General features: G+C 34.4%; 1 protein-coding gene, 1 long non-coding RNA gene and 1 other non-coding gene across 4 annotated transcripts; 1 reads left to right on the plus strand and 2 right to left on the minus strand.

Annotated features, from left to right (window-relative positions):
• Nucleotides 1–7,219: 7,219 nt before the first annotated feature.
• Nucleotides 7,220–9,991, plus strand: LOC123887456. Of its 2 annotated transcripts, XR_006801494.1 has the most exons (6): nt 7,220–7,348; nt 7,463–7,632; nt 8,344–8,448; nt 8,581–8,615; nt 9,128–9,233; nt 9,660–9,991. It is a non-coding gene; the product is annotated as an uncharacterized LOC123887456 (long non-coding RNA). The 2 variants fall into 2 exon arrangements; XR_006801493.1 differs by lacking the exon at nt 7,220–7,348 and having other exon boundaries at nt 7,417–7,632.
• A 450-nt stretch (nt 9,992–10,441) lies between these two features.
• Nucleotides 10,442–10,632, minus strand: LOC123887739. Its single transcript, XR_006801741.1, has one exon. It is a non-coding gene; the product is annotated as a U2 spliceosomal RNA (small nuclear RNA).
• A 5,713-nt stretch (nt 10,633–16,345) lies between these two features.
• On the minus strand, nt 16,346–21,708 carry LOC123884518 (YTH domain-containing protein ECT4-like). The gene is made up of 8 exons (XM_045933628.1): nt 21,436–21,708; nt 20,488–20,551; nt 20,181–20,322; nt 20,022–20,095; nt 19,475–19,939; nt 18,844–19,386; nt 18,534–18,746; nt 16,346–17,373 (listed from the first exon to the last, which is right to left on the minus strand). The coding sequence occupies exons 2-8, from the start codon at nt 20,533–20,535 to the stop codon at nt 16,807–16,809; spliced, it is 2,052 nt and encodes a 683-aa protein (XP_045789584.1). The 5' UTR covers nt 20,536–20,551; nt 21,436–21,708; the 3' UTR covers nt 16,346–16,806.

The following is a 21,708-nucleotide window of genomic DNA, read 5'->3' on the forward strand; positions in this document are numbered from 1 at the left end:
CCAGCTGAATCGTCACTGTCTAAGACAATCTTGCAGGTCCCTTTTCCCCCTTAAAGACCGAGAAATCACCTCATTATCATATTCAACAACTCCTAGCAGCTGAATAATCACTGTCTAAAACAAATCATTTCTGAACAATCAGTTCATCACAAATATATTATTATTATTATTAACATTAAAAAACTATTTGTTATATACTATTAGAATATAAAATATTCACTATATTGTATAAATTATTAGTATCTTCTGTATTTAGTTATAGAATAATTAGGTCCAACTCAATATCATTGTATAAATATTCATTACTGTATAATGAAATATCAGGAAACATAAGCCACTCTTGTCTACTGTGACAACGTTAGTGTTGTTTACTTGTCAAGTAATCCTATTCAGCATCAACGCACAAAACACATTTTTTATTTTCTCTATAACTAGAAATATTCTATACTAAATGTATTTTACGGTTACACGAAAGACGTGTCCCTTGCCCTATAGAATGTCCACTTTGTAATCATAGTGTTGAGGATGATTGGCATTTTCTGTTTAACTGTAATGATAGTGTTGAGGCTACTAAAGCTGCTGGGTTGGAACATTTAGTAGCAAACCGTTTGGTGCAGATGCGTGAAGCAGGCGCAGTGATCTTCGACATATATATGCAGTGATCTTCGACAATTATTAAAATAAAATTATAATAATTGTTTTGGATCGGCTAAAAGTCTAACATATGTCAAGGCCCATCACAATGGAATAAGAGCAATCACGTGGCACAACGACCACAGAACCCAGCTGAATCATCACTGTCTAAGACAGTCTTGCAGGTCCCTTTTCCCCCATAAAGACCGATGATGAATCCTCATCATGACATGTTATCTGAGCGTTTTTAAGGTGATTTTTAGGAAATAATGTAAAGAAGCTGAGTAGAATGATCAAAATATAGCCGAATAATAGATTGAGTGTTGCGCAAGCAAAACAGGGGAAAATCTGAGTTTTTACTGCGCCAGGGCGCAGGAGGTTGCGCATGGCGCAATGCTGCCTCAGTGTTAGACTCTTTTCCCCTGGAGGCTGCGCCATGGCGCCACAAGGCTGCGCATGGCGCAATTGTGAGCTTAATTAAGAGCCCTTGTATCTGTGAGCTGCGCCATGGCGCCACTTGGCTGCGCATGACGCATTATTGGACTTTCTTGATGGTGAATTCCACTGGAACCTGCGCCAAGGCGCAGGATAGCTGCGCATGGCGCAATTGAGCCTTGTTTAGGAAGATCCAATCTCTGTGAGCTGCGCCACGGCGCAGAAGAGCTGCACATGGCGCATGATGAACACCTGGGAGATGAATTCTTGATCTGGAAGCTGCGCCACAGCGCAGCTGTAACTGCCTCTTTGCGCCTGGGCGCAGAGGCCTGCGCCTGGCGCAGTTGCGTTTATTATAAATACCTGTTCTGTTTTCCTGTGCATGTGAACTTTTTGGATCCGGAATTGAGAATCAAGCTCCATCTCGTACTTTCCTCTACTCTTTTAGCTGAAGATGATGAAGATCATGGAAGATGAAAGCCAATTGGTGATCAAGTGCAAGATTATTGCACACTGAGCACCAAGATTGGGAGTTGGAGGTGAAGACTAAGGATCAAGCTCTCGCGCGAGTTCGTACTCAATTGTAATCGGTTTAGTGTATTCAATTCAGAACTTCTTATGTTTTTAATGCTTTTGTGTCTTGTAGCTGATTACACAAATGATTTGATCAATTGAATGCATGTGAGAATATGGTTTAATTGTAGAATTGAGAATTCTGAGTAATCAATGTATGTTTAAGAGATTGAATGTTCTTGATTATGTTAATTGAATCCTGTATTTCAAATCCTCAATGAATCACAATTCACTTAAGAGATTAAGGAATTGTGATTGATTGAGAGAAGTGGATTGCAAGAGATTGAATCCACTTACAATCGATTTATCATTGAATAGATTAACCGATTCTATTGTGTGTGATTCCGCGTATAGCATGTGAATTAGTTCGATCCGAAAACTCTCAATCGTTCCAAAAACCTTGAAACTAAGAAATAGTAAATCCTTCTGAAAATTCACCCCCAATTATGTTTAAAAATTGTTTGTTCAAATACGATATCTATGCGAATTTAATGCAATCCCTGTGGATCGACAACTCTTTATATTACTAAGGGACGCATTCGTACACTTGCGAATAGGTCATCAACCGAGAAATCACCTCATTATCATATTCAACAACTCCTACCAGCTGAATAATCACTGTCTAAAACAAATCATTTCTGAACAACCAGTTCATCACAAATATATTATTATTAACATTAAAAAACTATTTGTTATATACTATTAGAATATAAAATATTCACTATATTGTATAAATTATTAGTATCTTCTGTATTTAGTTATAGAATAATTAGGTCCAACTCAATATCATTGTATAAATATTCATTACTGTATAATGAAATATCAAGAAACATAAGCCACCCTTGTCTACTGTGACAACGTTAGTGTTGTTTACTTGTCAAGTAATCCTATCCAACATCAACACACAAAACACTTTTTTGGTTTTCTCTATAACTAGAAGTGTTCTATACTAAATGTATTTTTCGGTTACACGAAAGACGTGTCCCTTGCCTTATAGAATGTCCACTTTGTAATCATAGTGTTGAGGATGATTGGCATTTTCTGTTTAACTGTAATGATAGTGTTGAGGCTACTAAAGCTGCTGGGTTGGAACATTTAGTAGCAAACCGTTTGGTGCAGATGCGTGAAGCAGGGGCAGTGATCTTCGACATATATATGCAGTGATCTTCGAAAATTATTAAAATAAAATTATAATAATTGTTTTGGATCGGCTAAAAGTCTAACATATGTCAAGGCCCATCACAATGGAATAAGAGCAATCACGTGGCACAACGACCACAGAACCCAGCTGAATCATCACTGTCTAAGACAGTCTTGCAGGTCCCTTTTCCCCCATAAAGACCGATGATGAATCCTCATCATGACATGTTATCTGAGCGTTTTTAAGGTGATTTTTAGGAAATAATGTAAAGAAGCTGAGTAGAATGATCAAAATATAGCCGAATAATAGATTGAGTGTTGCGCAAGCAAAACAGGGGAAAATCTGAGTTTTTACTGCGCCAGGGCGCAGGAGGTTGCGCATGGCGCAATGCTGCCTCAGTGTTAGACTCTTTTCCCCTGGAGGCTGCGCCATGGCGCCACAAGGCTGCGCATGGCGCAATTGTGAGCTTAATTAAGAGCCCTTGTATCTGTGAGCTGCGCCATGGCGCCACTTGGCTGCGCATGACGCATTATTGGACTTTCTTGATGGTGAATTCCACTGGAACCTGCGCCAAGGCGCAGGATAGCTGCGCATGGCGCAATTGAGCCTTGTTTAGGAAGATCCAATCTCTGTGAGCTGCGCCACGGCGCAGAAGAGCTGCACATGGCGCATGATGAACACCTGGGAGATGAATTCTTGATCTGGAAGCTGCGCCACAGCGTAGCTGTAACTGCCTCTTTGCGCCTGGGCGCAGAGGCCTGCGCCTGGCGCAGTTGCGTTTATTATAAATACCTGTTCTGTTTTCCTGTGCATGTGAACTTTTTGGATCCGGAAGGAAGATGAAAGCCAATTGGTGATCAAGTGCAAGATTATTGCACACTGAGCACCAAGATTGGGAGTTGGAGGTGAAGACTAAGGATCAAGCTCTCGCGCGAGTTCGTACTCAATTGTAATCGGTTTAGTGTATTCAATTCAGAACTTCTTATGTTTTTAATGCTTTTGTGTCTTGTAGCTGATTACACAAATGATTTGATCAATTGAATGCATGTGAGAATATGGTTTAATTGTAGAATTGAGAATTCTGAGTAATCAATGTATGTTTAAGAGATTGAATGTTCTTGATTATGTTAATTGAATCCTGTATTTCAAATCCTCAATGAATCACAATTCACTTAAGAGATTAAGGAATTGTGATTGATTGAGAGAAGTGGATTGCAAGAGATTGAATCCACTTACAATCGATTTATCATTGAATAGATTAACCGATTCTATTGTGTGTGATTCCGCGTATAGCATGTGAATTAGTTCGATCCGAAAACTCTCAATCGTTCCAAAAACCTTGAAACTAAGAAATAGTAAATCCTTCTGAAAATTCACCCCCAATTATGTTTAAAAATTGTTTGTTCAAATACGATATCTATGCGAATTTAATGCAATCCCTGTGGATCGACAACTCTTTATATTACTAAGGGACGCATTCGTACACTTGCGAATAGGTCATCAACCGAGAAATCACCTCATTATCATATTCAACAACTCCTACCAGCTGAATAATCACTGTCTAAAACAAATCATTTCTGAACAACCAGTTCATCACAAATATATTATTATTAACATTAAAAAACTATTTGTTATATACTATTAGAATATAAAATATTCACTATATTGTATAAATTATTAGTATCTTCTGTATTTAGTTATAGAATAATTAGGTCCAACTCAATATCATTGTATAAATATTCATTACTGTATAATGAAATATCAAGAAACATAAGCCACTCTTGTCTACTGTGACAACGTTAGTGTTGTTTACTTGTCAAGTAATCCTATCCAACATCAACACACAAAACACTTTTTTGGTTTTCTCTATAACTAGAAGTGTTCTATACTAAATGTATTTTTCGGTTACACGAAAGACGTGTCCCTTGCCTTATAGAATGTCCACTTTGTAATCATAGTGTTGAGGATGATTGGCATTTTCTGTTTAACTGTAATGATAGTGTTGAGGCTACTAAAGCTGCTGGGTTGGAACATTTAGTAGCAAACCGTTTGGTGCAGATGCGTGAAGCAGGCGCAGTGATCTTCGACATATATATGCAGGTTCGAAAATAAAGAGGTGTTTTGCTATGCTGGTTTGGACTTTATGGAATAACAGGAACAGCAAGGTGACTTGATTGGAATTCTGTGCAGGTTATGCAGCAAGGTAATCACAGCCTTGGACCGCAGCAGCCGATAATTCACTGGCAGAAACTGCCTCCGGAGTGGTATAAATGCAATGTAGATGCCGGATTTCACACTGAATTAAATAAAACTAGTGCAGGTTGGATTTTGAGAGATAGTTCGGGTCAATTTGTGATGGCGGGAACTGCTTGGAACCAAGGAAATTTCTCAATAGTTGAAGGAGAAGCGATAGCATTACTCGAAGCAATGAAACAAATGAAACAATGTGGCATCACACATGTCAATTTTTAAACAGATTCGAGGAATGTAGTGGACGCAATTCACACGCGCCGGTAGATCAGAGTTTAGTGCCATCATTTGTAACATTAGAAATAATTTGTCTTTAAATTGAAACTTTGTGGTAAAGTTTATTAAGCGACAAGCAAACACGGTTGCTCACACTTTAGCTCGGGCAGCCATTTCTTGGGTTAGTCGCGGTGTCTTTGATATATTACCTCTTTGTATTTCCCCTTTATTGATTAATGAAATAATATAAGTTGCTGATTGTCAAAAAAAAAAAAATTCATTCGTTGTATTTTTTGTTTTCCCTTTCAATTATCTTTATTATCATGACGAATTAACCATATTACAATATAAGACAAAAAAAATACTACTCTATATTTAATCCACCATATTACACACACAAAAAAAAAAAAATCAATCCAATAGTTAAAAAATGAAATGGTAAAATAATATATTTGGTTCCGTGGACTAAAGTATCATTTGGCCTGACTTTTTTCCTCTTATTTAGAGCTTATGCAAACAACTTATGCAATTTTTATATATTATTATAAGTTTGTCAATGTAGTTTATGATAAAATAGCATATAAAATTACAATTTCACTAGTGTGAACTTATAAAATATATACAATATTCTAACAATTACTTAAAGCTTGCAACTATGGAACAAAACACTAAATGTCGACCATTTTCAACCTGAAAAAAATAGAGATAAAAAAAATATTATGTCTTGTAAGATCATAAGAGCAATCAAACAATTATAATTTACAAACTTAAATGAACGAACCGTATCTCACCGGGAGGATATCTCTCTAAATTCTATGTCCCCCATACAGTAGTCTTCATCTCCACTTACCCAGCAAGGTTCACCTCTCTAAGATCTCAAATCCACAACCCTCCATCAGCCTTAGTAGATAGACAACATGACAAAGTCATTATAAAATCACACACACAATCGAGAGAGCCATAGTGACTGTTAAGAAGTGGTTAATTCATCTTGAAAATAGTTTGTTAGATGTTTTAGAGTTAGTTAAAACCAACTTATTAGTTAAAAAGTTTGTTAGTAACTAACTAGGTAGTTAGGGAAATTGGTTAGGCCTAGGGATGAGCTTGCTTGTTATACAAGCCACCCTATAAATGCAATTAGTGCATTCATTTGTAATCAATCTTTTGTGGCCCATTAAGGAAGAATAAAATTCTCTATTTTCCCTAAGTTTTCAAGTTCAGTTGTTAATCAATTTCATCAAGAAACTAGTTCATCTTGCATATTGCAGTTTTTGCAAAACTGCTAGTGTGCTCAAGCTCAAGCCTGCGTGCCTGCTGAGCTTGCCTGCAATCTTGCGCGCGCCTGTGCCTGCAATCCATCCTCTGAAGCACTTCAGAGTCAGAGGCAACACAACCTCTGAACTTTGCATCCTCTGAACCAAGCAAATCTTTGCATCTGCTGCGCCAACAGTGACGTCCCGTCTAACAATTTCGACTTTTTTCAGTTGAAGTATGATTTATGGACTATAAACTATATAACTAATCAGTAAACTATTGGTTTGAAAACATTAATGAAAAAAGCTAGATAATAAAATCAGTATGACTTTTACCTTCTTTTGGTATTTCAACATTTATATTTTTACTTTATCAAAAAATTTCTTATTTTTTTTGTCAAGTAGTCTAGTGGCTAGAAATTTCACTCATAAGATAAATAAGTGAGATAATAACAACAGACTCGCTTATTTGTGAGACTTTTTCATTTTTTTCTCTCTTTAGGTTTGAACTCCGGCCCACTGCATATATGTATAATAACAATAGACTCATTTAGTCATAAAAAAAGGAGACCGATCATAAGTATATATTATGTAAATATAATTTTCTTTTATAGGTGGGGTGCGCCATCCCAAGCAATAATCACTACAAGAAAAGTTGTGCATACCCAGGGTGTTTTTACCCACGGCCATTTTCCGTGGGTATTACCCACGGCAAAGCCTTCAAAAACGTGAAAATAAGAAATCACTTGTTTCCCTCTCACTTTTTTAAAGGAAATGTTGCATCCACCAAATGAAGGGGCTGGGCGCCAAATGAAATTTTAGTTACCCACGGCAAATTTGTATATAAGTATAAATTATAATTTTAATAATTTTTTTCATTAATTTACTTCCACTTTACCTTTCTTTTCTTTTTTTTTTTGGTAGAAACTTTACCTTTCTTTTCTTCATGTTACTTTTCTAGAAACCAAAGAGACTGAGGAAACGAAGGACGGAAGACAAATCACAAATCCCTATCACTCTCCATTCCGGCGACCCTCTCATCTCCCGCTACCATCTTCGTTCTGGCGACCCTCTCCACTTTCTCCGTTTCCCAGCTGCGTTCTCTCTGTTCGTCCCCCTTCCACCGGAACAGTGAGTCTAATCCTTACAACTCAATCTTCATGTTTTGCTAATTAATCGATATAATCTTGTTGTGTGAAGCTCAGAATTGATTTTGTTGTTGTTGGGAGTGAAAACCCTAAATTTAATTTTCATATGATTTCAATTTACATTTTTTTCCTATAAAAGTTCATTTGTGATATGAAAAAAATTCCCAAATATGAAATTTAATGGTTACCTTTGTGATTTCTGATTAGTGACTACATAACCATGGTTTTGAGCTATGGAAAAATAGAGGTACATTTAAATTTGTCCCAAAGTTTCGTCAATGGGTCATTCATTCCTAACACAACCAGCTAAGTGGAATGGAATACAAATAAAAAATAGCAATATAGTCTCCTAACCATAAACCTGCAACAAGTACTACTTTCAGGCCTTGGGCTACTTCAATTTTTTTATTTTTTTTTGTTGATAAGGACCATTTATTGCATCTGTTGATTTATATAGCAGACATTTTTCATTTGAAAAAGGCTTTGATTGTTATTGATGGTGGTGGTGATGTGTACCATGCTATGTTTTAAGTCTATGCATGCAGCAAGGTTTGGTTATTGATGTGCACAATATTCTTCTATATAAATAGTCACAATCATTTAGTTGAAGTCATATATTGCTGCATTATTTTCATTCCTGCTAATTCACAGTACAGGCCAAAACATGTTGGATCAACCACCTTTGAATTTTCAGGTTGAAAATATCATCTATTGGTCTGTGGAACAACACCTTTTATGATACGAGGTTCACGCGAAATTGAAGAAGCTTTATTGAAACACTTGGGTGGGAAACGAAATGGTTAGTTCACTTGTATTAATTTCTCCCATTACCTACTTTGAACTTGATTTTGTTCTTGATAAATTTGAACCATATGTTTTTCCTCCTAAGAATTAATTTCTTTTTACCTTTGATTTGCAAAAATAACACAAGATGGTTTCTTTTCTGTTGGAGAAATGGGATGCATGGTGAGTTTTTCTATGAACAACAACTTGTTTTAATTTCAGCATGTTTCTAATATTCAATGTGTTATTCTTGTATGATTTGCTCTGATGCAATCATTGTATTAGGATAAAGTTACACGAAGGACAAAATTGGACTTTCTGATGGTCATTGTTTCAATAAATTTGGATATCTTTGATATTTGATATGGAGTGTGTAATTTTTAGTATTTTTCCTGTTTCAGTTTCAGTTTTTAGTATTTTTTTAGTAATTTTTAGTATTTGCCAGCCAGGAAGTTTAAACTGCTGCTAAAATAAGACATGGCACAGTACCATCTCTTGACTGCATAAGTTTTCTTGGTGCAAGATAGATTGTGCCGTACATTTTTCTTAAAAAAAAAAGTTATATGATGCAGTTATCCTCCTGTCTCACGGCAAGTGTTTTGATCTTTGGCCGATTACTCCTTGTTTTCCTTTTCGTTAGTTTTATATTTAATATGTGTTTGTAGATTTTGACATTCTTTTACTTGTACTTTTAGGTCCACTTTGTCTCTTTAAACTGATTTGACAGTCAGGGCCAAAACAAGTGATGTTAATGTTGGTGATTTTAGTGCTGGTTCTTATGCAACAATAGTTGGAGCGGAGGTGAATTTCCATTTTGTTTTTCTTCCTTTACAGTAATCTGTCTACATTTTTTGTATTGTTTTTCATGTACTATTTCTTTTTCAATGCATCAAATTGGATTCAATGTTGCAAATTGATAGATGATTGTTCTAGTGCACTAATATTGATGCCCTGTGGTCATAATTTACATGTATGCAGTTAGACATGTATCTAAATTCAACACAAATAGCAGTTCAATGCTTATTTTTATGGTATAAGGTAGCATACAAGACTTAGGCGCTTTTGAGTTTGTATGTATGCAATGTATCTTACTTCCTTTCTCAATTCTTCCTTTGGATCTGCCTGTTCTTAATAAAATAATGGCTAATAGCATAAAGCTAGTTTTCTTCCTATGTAAGAAATGTTTGGCACAAAACTAAAGTTTGTCTTGTTTTATGTTTATGAAAGGCTGCAGAGTTGGGTAGAGTACCCACAGTGGACGAGGTCTTTGTAAGAACTCAAACCAGTGCATAGGATTCATCTTGGGTTGAACAAGATATAAGTTGCATCAGGCCTCAGGAGCTGCAGACGGTAAGGGCTCCCAAACCATCAACACAATCGACCCTAAGACTCGTTTTAAGCTATGTGCCCAATCATCTAGGGGAAAAACTGTTATGACTACATATTTTGTCCAAATTGTTAAGTGTCTTATTTGTTTATTTTGACAATTGTAATAGTGTCAATTTTTGTTAACACTACACTTTAGTTTGAGTAAGTGATCTTTTGATGATATGACTCAATTTGCTTTGTTTTAAATTTAGTTATTGTTTGTTTGGTATTGGTTATCTTGTTGGGTGAAAATGGATGAAGTTATGTGATAGTAGCATACAATTGCTACCAGCTGTTTATAAATGAAAAAAAAAAAAAAAAAAAATTGACCTTACCCACGGTAATACAGTAGGTAATGCTTTTCTATGGCAAAGCCGTGGGTAAGTATCTAGAAATGTTTTCTATGGCTTTCTATGGCAAACCTGTCGGTATACTCTACTCATGGTATTGCCATGGGTAACTATCCATGACAAAGTTTTGGATAATAACGTGGGAAAAGCCGTGGGTAGCCTTACCCACGGCATTTTCTTGGGTACTTGAGTTACCAACGAGGCAATATGCCACGGACCAATGCCGTGGGTAATCCGTGGGTAAATCTCATGTACTCATAGTGAAGCCGTGGGTAATGGGAAAAATGGCCGTGGATATAGACTGATTTTCTTGTAGTGAATGCAATGCATCAACGAAAAGGCCAGTACCAAGCTACTGTAGTGGCCTGACCCTATCCTAAAAAGTAATTTAATATTGTGTGACCCAGTGAGCCACATATCAGATATTAAACTGATAAGATCAAATACTACACTTGATCTTAACCAAAAGATCGAGAATTGATGTATTAATAATAATAGACATATAAGTGTATATTAAGTAGATGTTATTATTTTCTTTTCTTGTTTTTTTTGACCGAAATTATTATTTTCTTTCATAGAATATATATAATTTGAATTTGACTACTTTATATTTGAAAATTAATTATCACAACTTTTGTTTACGTTTGAAAACTCTTATAAATAAACTCATTTTATGTCTTATAAACATCATAAAATACATAATTTCAATAGAGATTGCTGAAAGATACAAATCAAAGAGTTATGGAAGTAAGCATGGTAAAGAAATGTATTGTGGTGATGTTCATGATCATCATAGCCGTAACACAAATTGAATGCATAACTCAATCTCAAGAATTTGAGCCAAATAAATTACCTCCAACTCTTTGTGAAGCAAAGTGTGACATAACTTGTGTCAAAGACATAAAACATTATGCAGCTTGCATGAAACCTTGTGTAAGAGCTTGCTATGGTGTTCCACCTTCGGTTAAAACAAAACATTGATATGTCATCATGGTATCCATTTTTTACTCTCTCTTTATCTTTATTTAGTTTTTTTTTTAACAGATCTAAATATTAAATATTTATATATATTTATTTTTAATGTGTAGGTGCTCGTGGTTTATGCATACAATGATTCCAACTTGGAGAGTTACGACAACGATAAATAAATAAATAAATAAATAAATAAATAATTTGTATGTTATGTGAGACTCTACATAATAAAATGTACTCATGAGATTTGACATTTTGTCAAATCAAGTTTAAATAAATACATTTTAATTGATAATACCTAGTTTCTATTCTTTATACTGGTAATCCAATTTTAGTATGTTTATTTTTTATTTTTTATTCTATAATGGTTGGTTGATGGATTTTGTTGCATGCATAATTATTAAGACTGGGCCAATATTGGTGAAACTATTTTTGCCACAATTCGAAACAACCAAGATTTTAAGATTTTTTTTTTTATGAATATTAAATTATTTGGTGCTCTCAAATTGACAAATATCACACACATTGCGCACAAATCGTTTGTGCATAAACTTGGATGATTGATGTTTGGAATATTGGACTTCTATTCAACCTTGACTATGATGTTATTAAATTAACCGTCTTTTTTTTTTGGCAGTGTTATTAAATTAACCTAAAAATAATAAAATTGATCTTTGGGTTTTACTTCAAACAGAATATTCAAGACAAATAAAGATGTATATATTTTTGTTTTTGTTTTAAGCTAACGTACGTGACAAATTACTAAATGATTAACTCTGATCAAACAGAATATTCAAGACAAATGAAGATGTGTATATTTTTGTTTTTGTTTTAAGCTAACGTGACAAATTACTAAATGATTAACAATGAATATGTGATTGTTCGATCAACGGTTGGAAAGAGAGAATTCACCTTTTGTACCCTTTCTTTGAGTCGGAGTCCTTTTGGACAGTTGTTGCCAAATATAGATGTGGTCCAACAATATATAGGGCTTAAAATGAGTCGTGAGTCGAGTTAAACTCACTTGAGCTCGACTCCACTAGATAAGAAATTGTTCAACTTGATACTCGACTCCACTTCATGATGTCTTTTACTTGCTAAAATTTTCTCTCTTGAACATATAATACACCTAAAAACTTACTAAAATACTATAAAATTAAAATTAAATTGATCAAAATATGACTGGATAGACACACGGGTGGTTAAGTGTTTTGAATTCCTCCCTTACTTCTGATTGGTAACCAGCGTTATACTTTTCTTCACTATTAGTTATAGTCTGTCGGATTAATTTCTATTAAAATAAATTTAGAGTTACCATCCCTTATTTCTATTGCAATGTGAATAGAGTTTAGTCAACCGTTTGGTAGGTTTCACGCATGTTTTTATAATATCCTCACCTCTAATGGTTCAACCTTTAAAAAAGCGTCCTTACCCTTAGCAAGTTCAATGTTTAACAAGTTGTCACGTGTTTCTGGCCTACCTTTTTTTATTAACCCTAAATATGCAGAATTTAGCTAAGTGTGATTCTTAATCCTACCCCTTTCCGCAGATACTGAATTTAATTGTTTCATATAGGTCGGTTGAATTGTCTTTATTTTTGTGCTTATTAGTCTGTTGTCACGAGATCAGCTAATTACCTATGGGTTTATTCTAATGTCATCAAGATTAAGAACGAAGAATTAAAACAAGACAATTGTGGAAATAACTGAATAATAATCAAGCATAAACTTTTCAACCGTAATTACATGTTTCAAGCATTCATAAGGGAGTTCATCTACTCGACCTAACCTAGAAAAATAAATTACAAAGACAATAAAAGAAAGGAACCTTATTGCCTCGGAGTTCCTTGGCCCTCTTTGCATCCTCCTTAGAGTTCTCCTAACTCTCTCTTGAGTATCACTATTGTTGAGTGATTTCTGAATAAATAATTGTGAAGGAGAAGGGCTCTATTTATAGTTTTTCAGCTGAATTTATGCTTTTTTTGCGCACCCATCGTATCCATCGTGGCCATGATGGCGTTCAATTTTGCCTCATTGTGGCAACAACGGGTCATATCGTGGCACGATGAAAGATTTAATCAAGATTTTCTGTTTTCTTCAACCGCCTTCATCGTACCACGCTAGATCTCATCGTGGCTACGATGGTGCGCACTATTTTTTACGTTTTTGCCCTCTTTTGATGTTTTTTCCACTTTTCTTGCTTCTTGGCCAAGTAACTTCACTTTTCTAGGTTTTTGCTTACTTTTGATCTTCAATTGTTACTAAAACTGCCCTAAAATGATACTAAAAACATCATATAATTTACTGTCATCAACAACCTTAAACTTGAACTATTGTTTGTCCCCAACGAATATGTCTGTCAAAACAAAATTGAAGAGTTTCTTGCATCGATTTTTATGTTATTTCTTTTTATGGTCAAATGCGTTTATTATTTATTTTAGCCTTAACTATACATTTGGTCCTTTATGTTTATTTTAGGTTTCAATCTAGTCTCTTACATTTAAAACGTATCAATTTGGTCCCTTACGTTTTCATCGTTAGAATTGATTAGTCCTTCCCGTTAGATTTTAAGTTAAATCTGTTTTATAAAAAGGACTACGTATGATTATTATAGACCACCCAACACTAGATTATGATTCATCTTCTTGTTCATCACCTCCTTCACTCAACACCACCATCACCTTCTTCTCTCTACCAACACCACCAAAATCACTACCACCACACCCAAAACTAAAACAAAACAATTTCAACAACAACACTTAAAATGAAACCTAAAAAGTCTGATCTATTGAGGTTGGGTTTATGCAAATTTCTACCAAAATCAAACATAAAAAATCCAATTTCTTTTGTCCAGAACTTCATCTTCTTTTTTCCCAATTTCAGAAAAATTAACTCAGTCTCAGAAAAATTGCAGATCTAAAAAATAGGTTTTCTACCAAATCAAAAAATTAACCATTGATTGCACTTGATTTGTTCTTCTTTGTTATTTATTTTTCAATTGCTCTTGATTGCTCAGCACATATATATATTACCAAAAGAAAAGAAAGGGGAATTTCACGGTGACTAGGTTGAGCCATGGGTTGCAGGAAAGGTTTGCAATGGTGAGGGGAAGGGGTGTGTTTATTATTTAGTGTGGGGGGTCTATGATAATCATATATGGTCTTTTTTTAATCAACGGTGGATGATGGAGATGACAAGGGACAAATTTGAAACATTAGTCACGTGGCATTTTTAAATCAAATTGATACGTTTTAAATGTAAGAGACCAAATTGAAACATAAAATAAACGTAAAGGAACAAATGTGTAGTTAAGCCTTTATTTTATAAGATTTATCTTCTTTCGGCATGATACAATATGAATAAAGAAATTAACCCTTATATTATGTATTTTAGGTATTAAAGATGAAATATGAAATTTGATATGTGATGGAGGCCTACGTGGGCAATAAGAATGTTTATCCCTAATTATATTATATATAATGGGGAGGGATCAAATTACACCGGTGTAACATTTGAGTAATGTTACACCGCTCAATAACGCTTTAACGAATACAAATTTTATAAAATCCACCGTTAGATTGAAAGCTTATATCATATAGATCATCCATGTTGAATTTTACAAAAATCTAAAATCGTTTGATATGTTATTGAGACCGATGAAGATTAATGGTTTATGCGTTTTTATTGAATACAGTTAATCTTGATCTATCTCAAAAAACATATCAAACGATTTTAGATTTTTATACAATTCAACATATATGATCTATACGATATAAGCTTTCAATCCAACGGTGAATTTTGTAAAATTTGTATTCGTTAAAGCGTTATTGAGCGGTGTAACATTACTCAAATGTTACACCGGTGTAATTTGATCATTCCCCATGTATAATTGTAGGATTGAAAGTAAAATATGAAGTATGACATGTGATGAAGGCGTACGTGGACAAAAATGGTTTTTTGATAATGCGTAGATAATTCATTTAATGAGGCACCTTACAAATTTTATAGTTTATTATTTTCTATTAGTTATTATTCATTTAATGCTATTTAATGCTATATTATTGACTAGATACATTATATTTGCAATGAATCTGAAAAATAAAGTGTCTCTTATATTAAGGACTGGAGGGAGTATATGATAATAATAGATTAATGCAATATACCTTAATTAATAATAAAAAAGATAGACATTTATTAAAATATATGTATACAGTTTGGTTCCGTTTTAAAAAAATGATCCAAAATTCGATCCGATCTAAAAGTTTTTATAGAAAAGGGTTTTGTGTATGGACCAAAAAAATAGTTTAGAGGAGAGAATCTACCTTTTGTGTCACAGTAGGTGCTAGACAAAGATTTTTTTTTTAAAGACGGTGGAGATTTTGTACCAATAAAATGGTAACAAAAACAAAATACTACTTCATCCTTCCAGACTTGGAGATCTGATGTTGGACTATATTGTACGGGTCATTGTGGATAGATCATTGCTTACAAGACCCCAGTGGTGGAGTGTAGTTGCAATTACTCTGACGATTAAATTAATAAGCATCATGGAGTATAGGTTTAGAATTGTGTATACCTCAGTATAGACTAAGGCTGGGGTTTTCAAGGCCTAGAACCTTCTATGAGTCAAGTGTCCTTTTGGACAATTATTGTCATATAGTCTGAAACCCTATATTGTGTGGTCGGATGTAGTCCAACAGTAGGGCTAAAAATTGGCCTAGTTGAGTTAAACTCACTTGAGCTCAACTCCATTCGATAAGAAATTGTTCAACTTGATACTAGGCTCAAGTTTGACAACAACTTCTTTCTTAGCTTAAGTTCTGCTCATTTAAAATTCACAAACAACTTAATTCAACTCATTAGGTTCAACTCGTTTACTCAATTCTTTTTTGTGGTACAAAAAAGTCAATTTTTTTTATATTTTTATTCATTTATTTATTTTTTTAAAAAAAAAAAGCATAGATAAAGAACAAATTATCTGATGTTAAAACTTCACATGGCCTCTTAAATAAAAAGCCTTCACATGGTGCAATTCACATAAATTTTTTCATATGATCATTTGATGTACCTGGTAAAAGTACACAGTTCGACGCACGCATGGAATGGTAACATCATGTTGTATCTTGGATTCCACAGTAGTGGACAATAACTAAATAAACGAAAGCCGAGCTTGATAACACTTGCGACCTAATTGGGGGCATTAAGGTGTTGAAAAAGTATAATGTGTGCCAAAAAAACTTAAATAAACCAAAAGAATTTGCTATTGTTTCCATTCAGTTATATTCAACATTGACAACCACCTTCAAAACCAAATCAGAATCAAAATGGAACACATACACTCTTAACAACACAACAAAGATAAATCTTGTGAATATAACAATCACATGGAATGAAAGTGGTGAGAAGCTTTCGCATGCTTTCTCAACAAATATTGGATGAAATTTTTAACAAAAAAAAAAAAAAAACTGACCCAAGTATGTGCGCAAAAGGAAAAACAATAGTTTTTCGAAGTTTTATGAGTCAACACTGCCGCTTGAAAATCCATGACAGTGGGAAGGGCCTTTGTATCAAAGAATTAGAAACAGAAATAGATCAATAAGAAACAGCTTCCCAACCAGATGACGAATCAAAAAGCAAACGCAGAATTTAATTATGGAAACTACTTTTAGCAGCAGCATCTCCTTTTTACGGTTGTAATGCTTTTGGGGCAAGTTGTATATTGCCAACTTTCAAGATACCAGAAGAGCTAGCGAAGCCATTAACCTTAACTGGCATTGAGCCTACCGTAAGAACATCAAACTGTTCTCTGTTACCAATGCCAGATTGTTTTGTCTCAACCTTCTTTGGGGTAATAGTGACTGAACCGATCTTTAAGATAGAGGAAATATCTTCATCAACTGCAGTTTTCTCAGCCTGCTCATTCACAGACTTGATATTACGGACATCAGAATTATGGATGTTCTGCTCAGGGCTTGAAATGGACTTTTGGTTTAAGCTATCAGAATCATCCTTGAGCTTTAAATTCTTCTCATAATTGCTGGCCAGTTTTTCAACAACAAAATTCAACTTTCGAGGAGCTTCCAATGCTGGTAAGAATAATGGACTTTTGAAACTTCTGATTAGGAGCCTGGCTTTCTCATCCTGCATGATCTTCTGACGGTTTTCATAATACATGAAGTCGTCAAGCAAAGATGTCTTCAAAGTATGATTTTTGAATATTTTCAGCATTTCCAATCCCTTACAATACATTATCTGCCATGAATAATAATTTGTTTAACCCAACAATAGAACCAAAAGGTAAACTGATCAACAATTCACTTGGTTTTTGTCAAAAAATAAATAAAAATTCACTTGGTTCAAGTAAATTAATTCATGTCAGTAATTATGTATACTGCACCCATCGCAACAGCAACCAGATCCTAATATCAACTAAATCCAAAATCAAGATAATTAACACAAAAAGTAGGTCTAGTATCCACCAAACATCTAATTAAATTTATACAATTGCTTCCTCTTCAAGCATATTAACTCAGCTAAAACCTTACACCAAACACAAACAGACAAGCAATCAAACATATATTCATTGGTTCGGAGTCAATCAATTGAATCATTGGAGAACTCAGCAATTAATATAACAGAATAAGACACTCGAGAAATGGCAATAATCCTTTTAGCAAACAAATTGCAAAAACTTAACATACAAAGACTAAATTTAAACATATGAAGTTGACAAATCAACATTTCATAAAATAACTCTGGAACAGAATTAATTGTTGGAGTTATCGGTTTTCTCGATATATATATATATATATATATATATATATATATATATATATATATATATATATATATATATATATATATATATAATGTGTGTGTGTGTGTGTGTGGTGTAACATGATTGATAATAAACTTCATAGCAATGTTTTGGAAACTGTTCTAAACCAATCAGTTGAATCGGGCACCAGCCAATTCACTGGGTTTCATCCCGCTAGTACTGCAGTCTAATGAACCACAGTAGCTACAACTGATTATTATTTTTAGAATTTATTCATTTACTATTTTACTAATATTTTAACCTATTGATGTTATTTGGGTCAACAATTGAATCATGACCCGAATGTCTCACTCTCCAATCCATTTTTTAGAACATTGCTTGATAGTAACATAATCAAAAGAATAAACACTAATCTCTACTACAGGAATACAAGACTCTTAACCATATATAAATAGAAAAATCAGAAGAAAAATCATAATAACTAATAAGAAAGAACTATGTAACATGGAAACTAATCTTGGGAGACAATCGAAATACTTTAGAACAAAAACTGATCTTACAGGATGAACTATAATACTAACATAATATCAAGACATTTAAGATACGCTATTATTTTCCAACAAATAGTATATACCTCTTGTGTATCTCTGCTATTAGTTACTGGCTTGTTTTCATTGTTCTCTAGTATAATGTGCCTAAAGTTACCATTAGGTACATCTTTTATGATATGCCACTTTACAGGAAAGCTCCCACTCCATTTATCTTGCTGCCAAAAGTCCATATCCTTATTAAAATCAACTGAACCAATCATCTCTGCAACTCCACAGAATTGACCACTAGCATTAACCTACATAACAAAAATAGGAAAAAGATTTGCTTGCAAATAGTTATTAAATACACAACAAAAACAAAAATTAACTCGTGTAAGACACCATCATACTTACAGAAAAAAATAGGAAAATCGGACAGACTCCAGATTTTTCAGCTGATACTTTCTTTGCATCCTCATAAGCACTTCCCAACTTCTTGTTTCCATGAGGTGTAGAAGACCACACATTGTATTTAATGCTTTTGTGCACATCATCCTCACTGTATGATTTTATAACAAAAAACTTTGCATTATCATAGTCAAGAGGGAAATCCTCCTTGTTGTATTGATCGGTATAAATGATGATGTTTCCTTGCTCGTTACCACCTCCAACCCTAGTTGTATAAGCTTTCACAGACAGCTGATGTTTTGATCTACTAGTCCTAGGGCCTCGATTTTGCTCACCTAATACATCAGCGCTACCATTTCCATCACTTGATACTTTCAATATGTCAGCCTTCGGCCTATGTTTATCAACTGCAGATTGTCCATTAGCATTTGATGCTACACCAGAAAATCCACTTCTTGAAGAAGGTACTTTCAATTGACTATGATGAGAAATAACATTCCCATTAGAAATAGTATCTACAGGTTGCACTGAAGCATCAGAACTTCTATCCTACAAAACAGAACAGCAAAACCATCAACCACTAATACATTACTGATCTAGCCATATCAAATGTAATCCAAAAAAGAAAAAATTATACCTGATGAACAGCTGAAGAAGCTAAGTTGAGAAACCTACTTCCAGAAGCACTTGCATGTGTCAAATCCTGCTTCCTCCAATCATTAGCTCTCGGCCCTTCTGGTACCCTGGCCAAGGAACTTGTCTGATCTGGTAAATGTTTTGAAGAGTTCCTAGAAAAGTTACCAGAAGCTGAATTGAACTTATGTTTCAAACCTCTTCCATCTGGTCTACTGACAGAAGTGCTGGTCCCAAACAAGGAGTTTGCAGAACTATCAGGAAAATTGTCTTGTTGAACAAGGGGAACATAAGCAGGTGAAGAAGCAGTATTTTGATAATTGGGGAGGGTGTAATAAGATTGTCCTCCGCCAAATGAGCCATCAACTCCAACCGCAGCACCAGGTATGTACGGATTATATGGATTGTATGGAGACTGTGCATATCCATAGTTATAATATACATATGGAAAACTTTCATTTTGTCCACCCTGGGGTAAAGAGAAAAAAAAATAACATTAAAATCAGTCACATGCCCAAAATAGGACAGAGAAGTACAGTAGTCAGACTCACCGTGTAGTGGACATCAGGAGCGTCTATACCAAAAATCCTACACTGGTCCTCCCATTCCCCGGGTGATTCAAATCCTAAATCCACCAAATAATAAATCATTAATATGATGCATATAATACCACCAAAACCAAAGAACTGGCATATCCATTTTAAATTTACCTGTACAATAATACCCATAATTGGTGGCAGCAGGGTAATACATGCTCTGGTCAACAAATTCAGGGGCTCCTTCATTAATCATTACTCCAGATTGTTCAAAGTTTGGGCTTGTGAACTGTGAATTTAAATCAGCCCCTTCAATCTAAACCAAAATGATAAAATTACACATATTACCGACTATAATAAATATCAGTAGCGACAATACACACGATTATTATATTAACAAAGAAAATCAAATCATTAAAGAACTCTTGATATATCAATATTCAAACAACAAGAAGTTACAAAATTTAATTAAAAAAATTACCCAGTAAGCATCCGGATTCCTAGTCTCAGAAACACCATACATTTCCATATCACAACTGCCACCACTGTAAACAGTCACAAGAATCAAACATAAGCACACATAAAAACTCAAAGTATTGATAAAATTACATCAGACATAAATAAGCCAGACTTTCCAATAATTATAAACAGGTAGACTGAACTATAAGCCTATAATATGCAGAAACAGTTACATGGAAATTCTCAATGAAGGGATCAAAATCAATACAATGAAGCCCAACCTATAAAACATGGACATAGGCACAGACACTGGACACGGACACGTTGATACCGGTAATAATTTGAGAAAAATGACATAATTCAATGTAATTATAATTGAAAGTAACCCACTTGAGGTTGGTCTAGTGGTGTTGGCTTGGGTCCTTGTAGTATGCTCCTCTCAAGGTCTTAGATTCGATTCTCACTAGTGCCAATTTCGGTGGGCTAGTCCATACAGAGCAAAAATATTCTGGCTTTAAATGGGGTCCTCGCAAGTGGGCGGTGGGATTGGTCCCCTTGGATTACTCGGTCCTAATACCGGATACAAGTTTTCAAAAAAAAAAAAAATTATTATTGAAAGTGCCGTATGGCCTGCCTAATTCGAGGAGTGTCTGTGCTTCATAGAGTTCAACAAACATTAAACTAACACATCAAATTTACCAATCTTATCAACTAAATTCAGCCATTTCTAACTACACAGTCCAAACAAGATATTCAAACTCGATATACAGGTCAATTTCGCAACAAGAACAAAAAATGTAATTAAACAATTACATAATCAAGGGTTCCACAAAAAGGAAAAACAATCAAACAACACCACGAAATTCAAGAAGTTGAAGCATTATTGAATCGAGAATGGAAAACGTATTTAAGAGAATTGAATTTAAGCGCAAAATAGAAATAAGAAAATTAAGCGAGAGAAATGAATTACCTCAAAAGAAAAAGAAGATAATGAATCAATTCATATTTTGCGAAAAGCGTGTAGAAGAAATTGAATTGGAGAGTGAAAATTGAGAAGGAGTTGGTTTCTGCAACATGTTGTAATGTGAATTATGAAACCCTAACCATTAACGTAAACGGTGAAGCTTTTGAGAAATCAGAGAGAGAGAGAGAGAGAGAGAGAGAGAGAGAGAGAGAGAGAGGGAGAACTATGTAAGATACGAAGCGTTTTGGTGTTTCTTACTCATTTCTCTTTTGGATATTT

Source organism: Trifolium pratense, linkage group LG5 (genome assembly GCF_020283565.1).
Source record: "Trifolium pratense cultivar HEN17-A07 linkage group LG5, ARS_RC_1.1, whole genome shotgun sequence".
Lineage (NCBI taxonomy): Eukaryota > Viridiplantae > Streptophyta > Magnoliopsida > Fabales > Fabaceae > Trifolium > Trifolium pratense.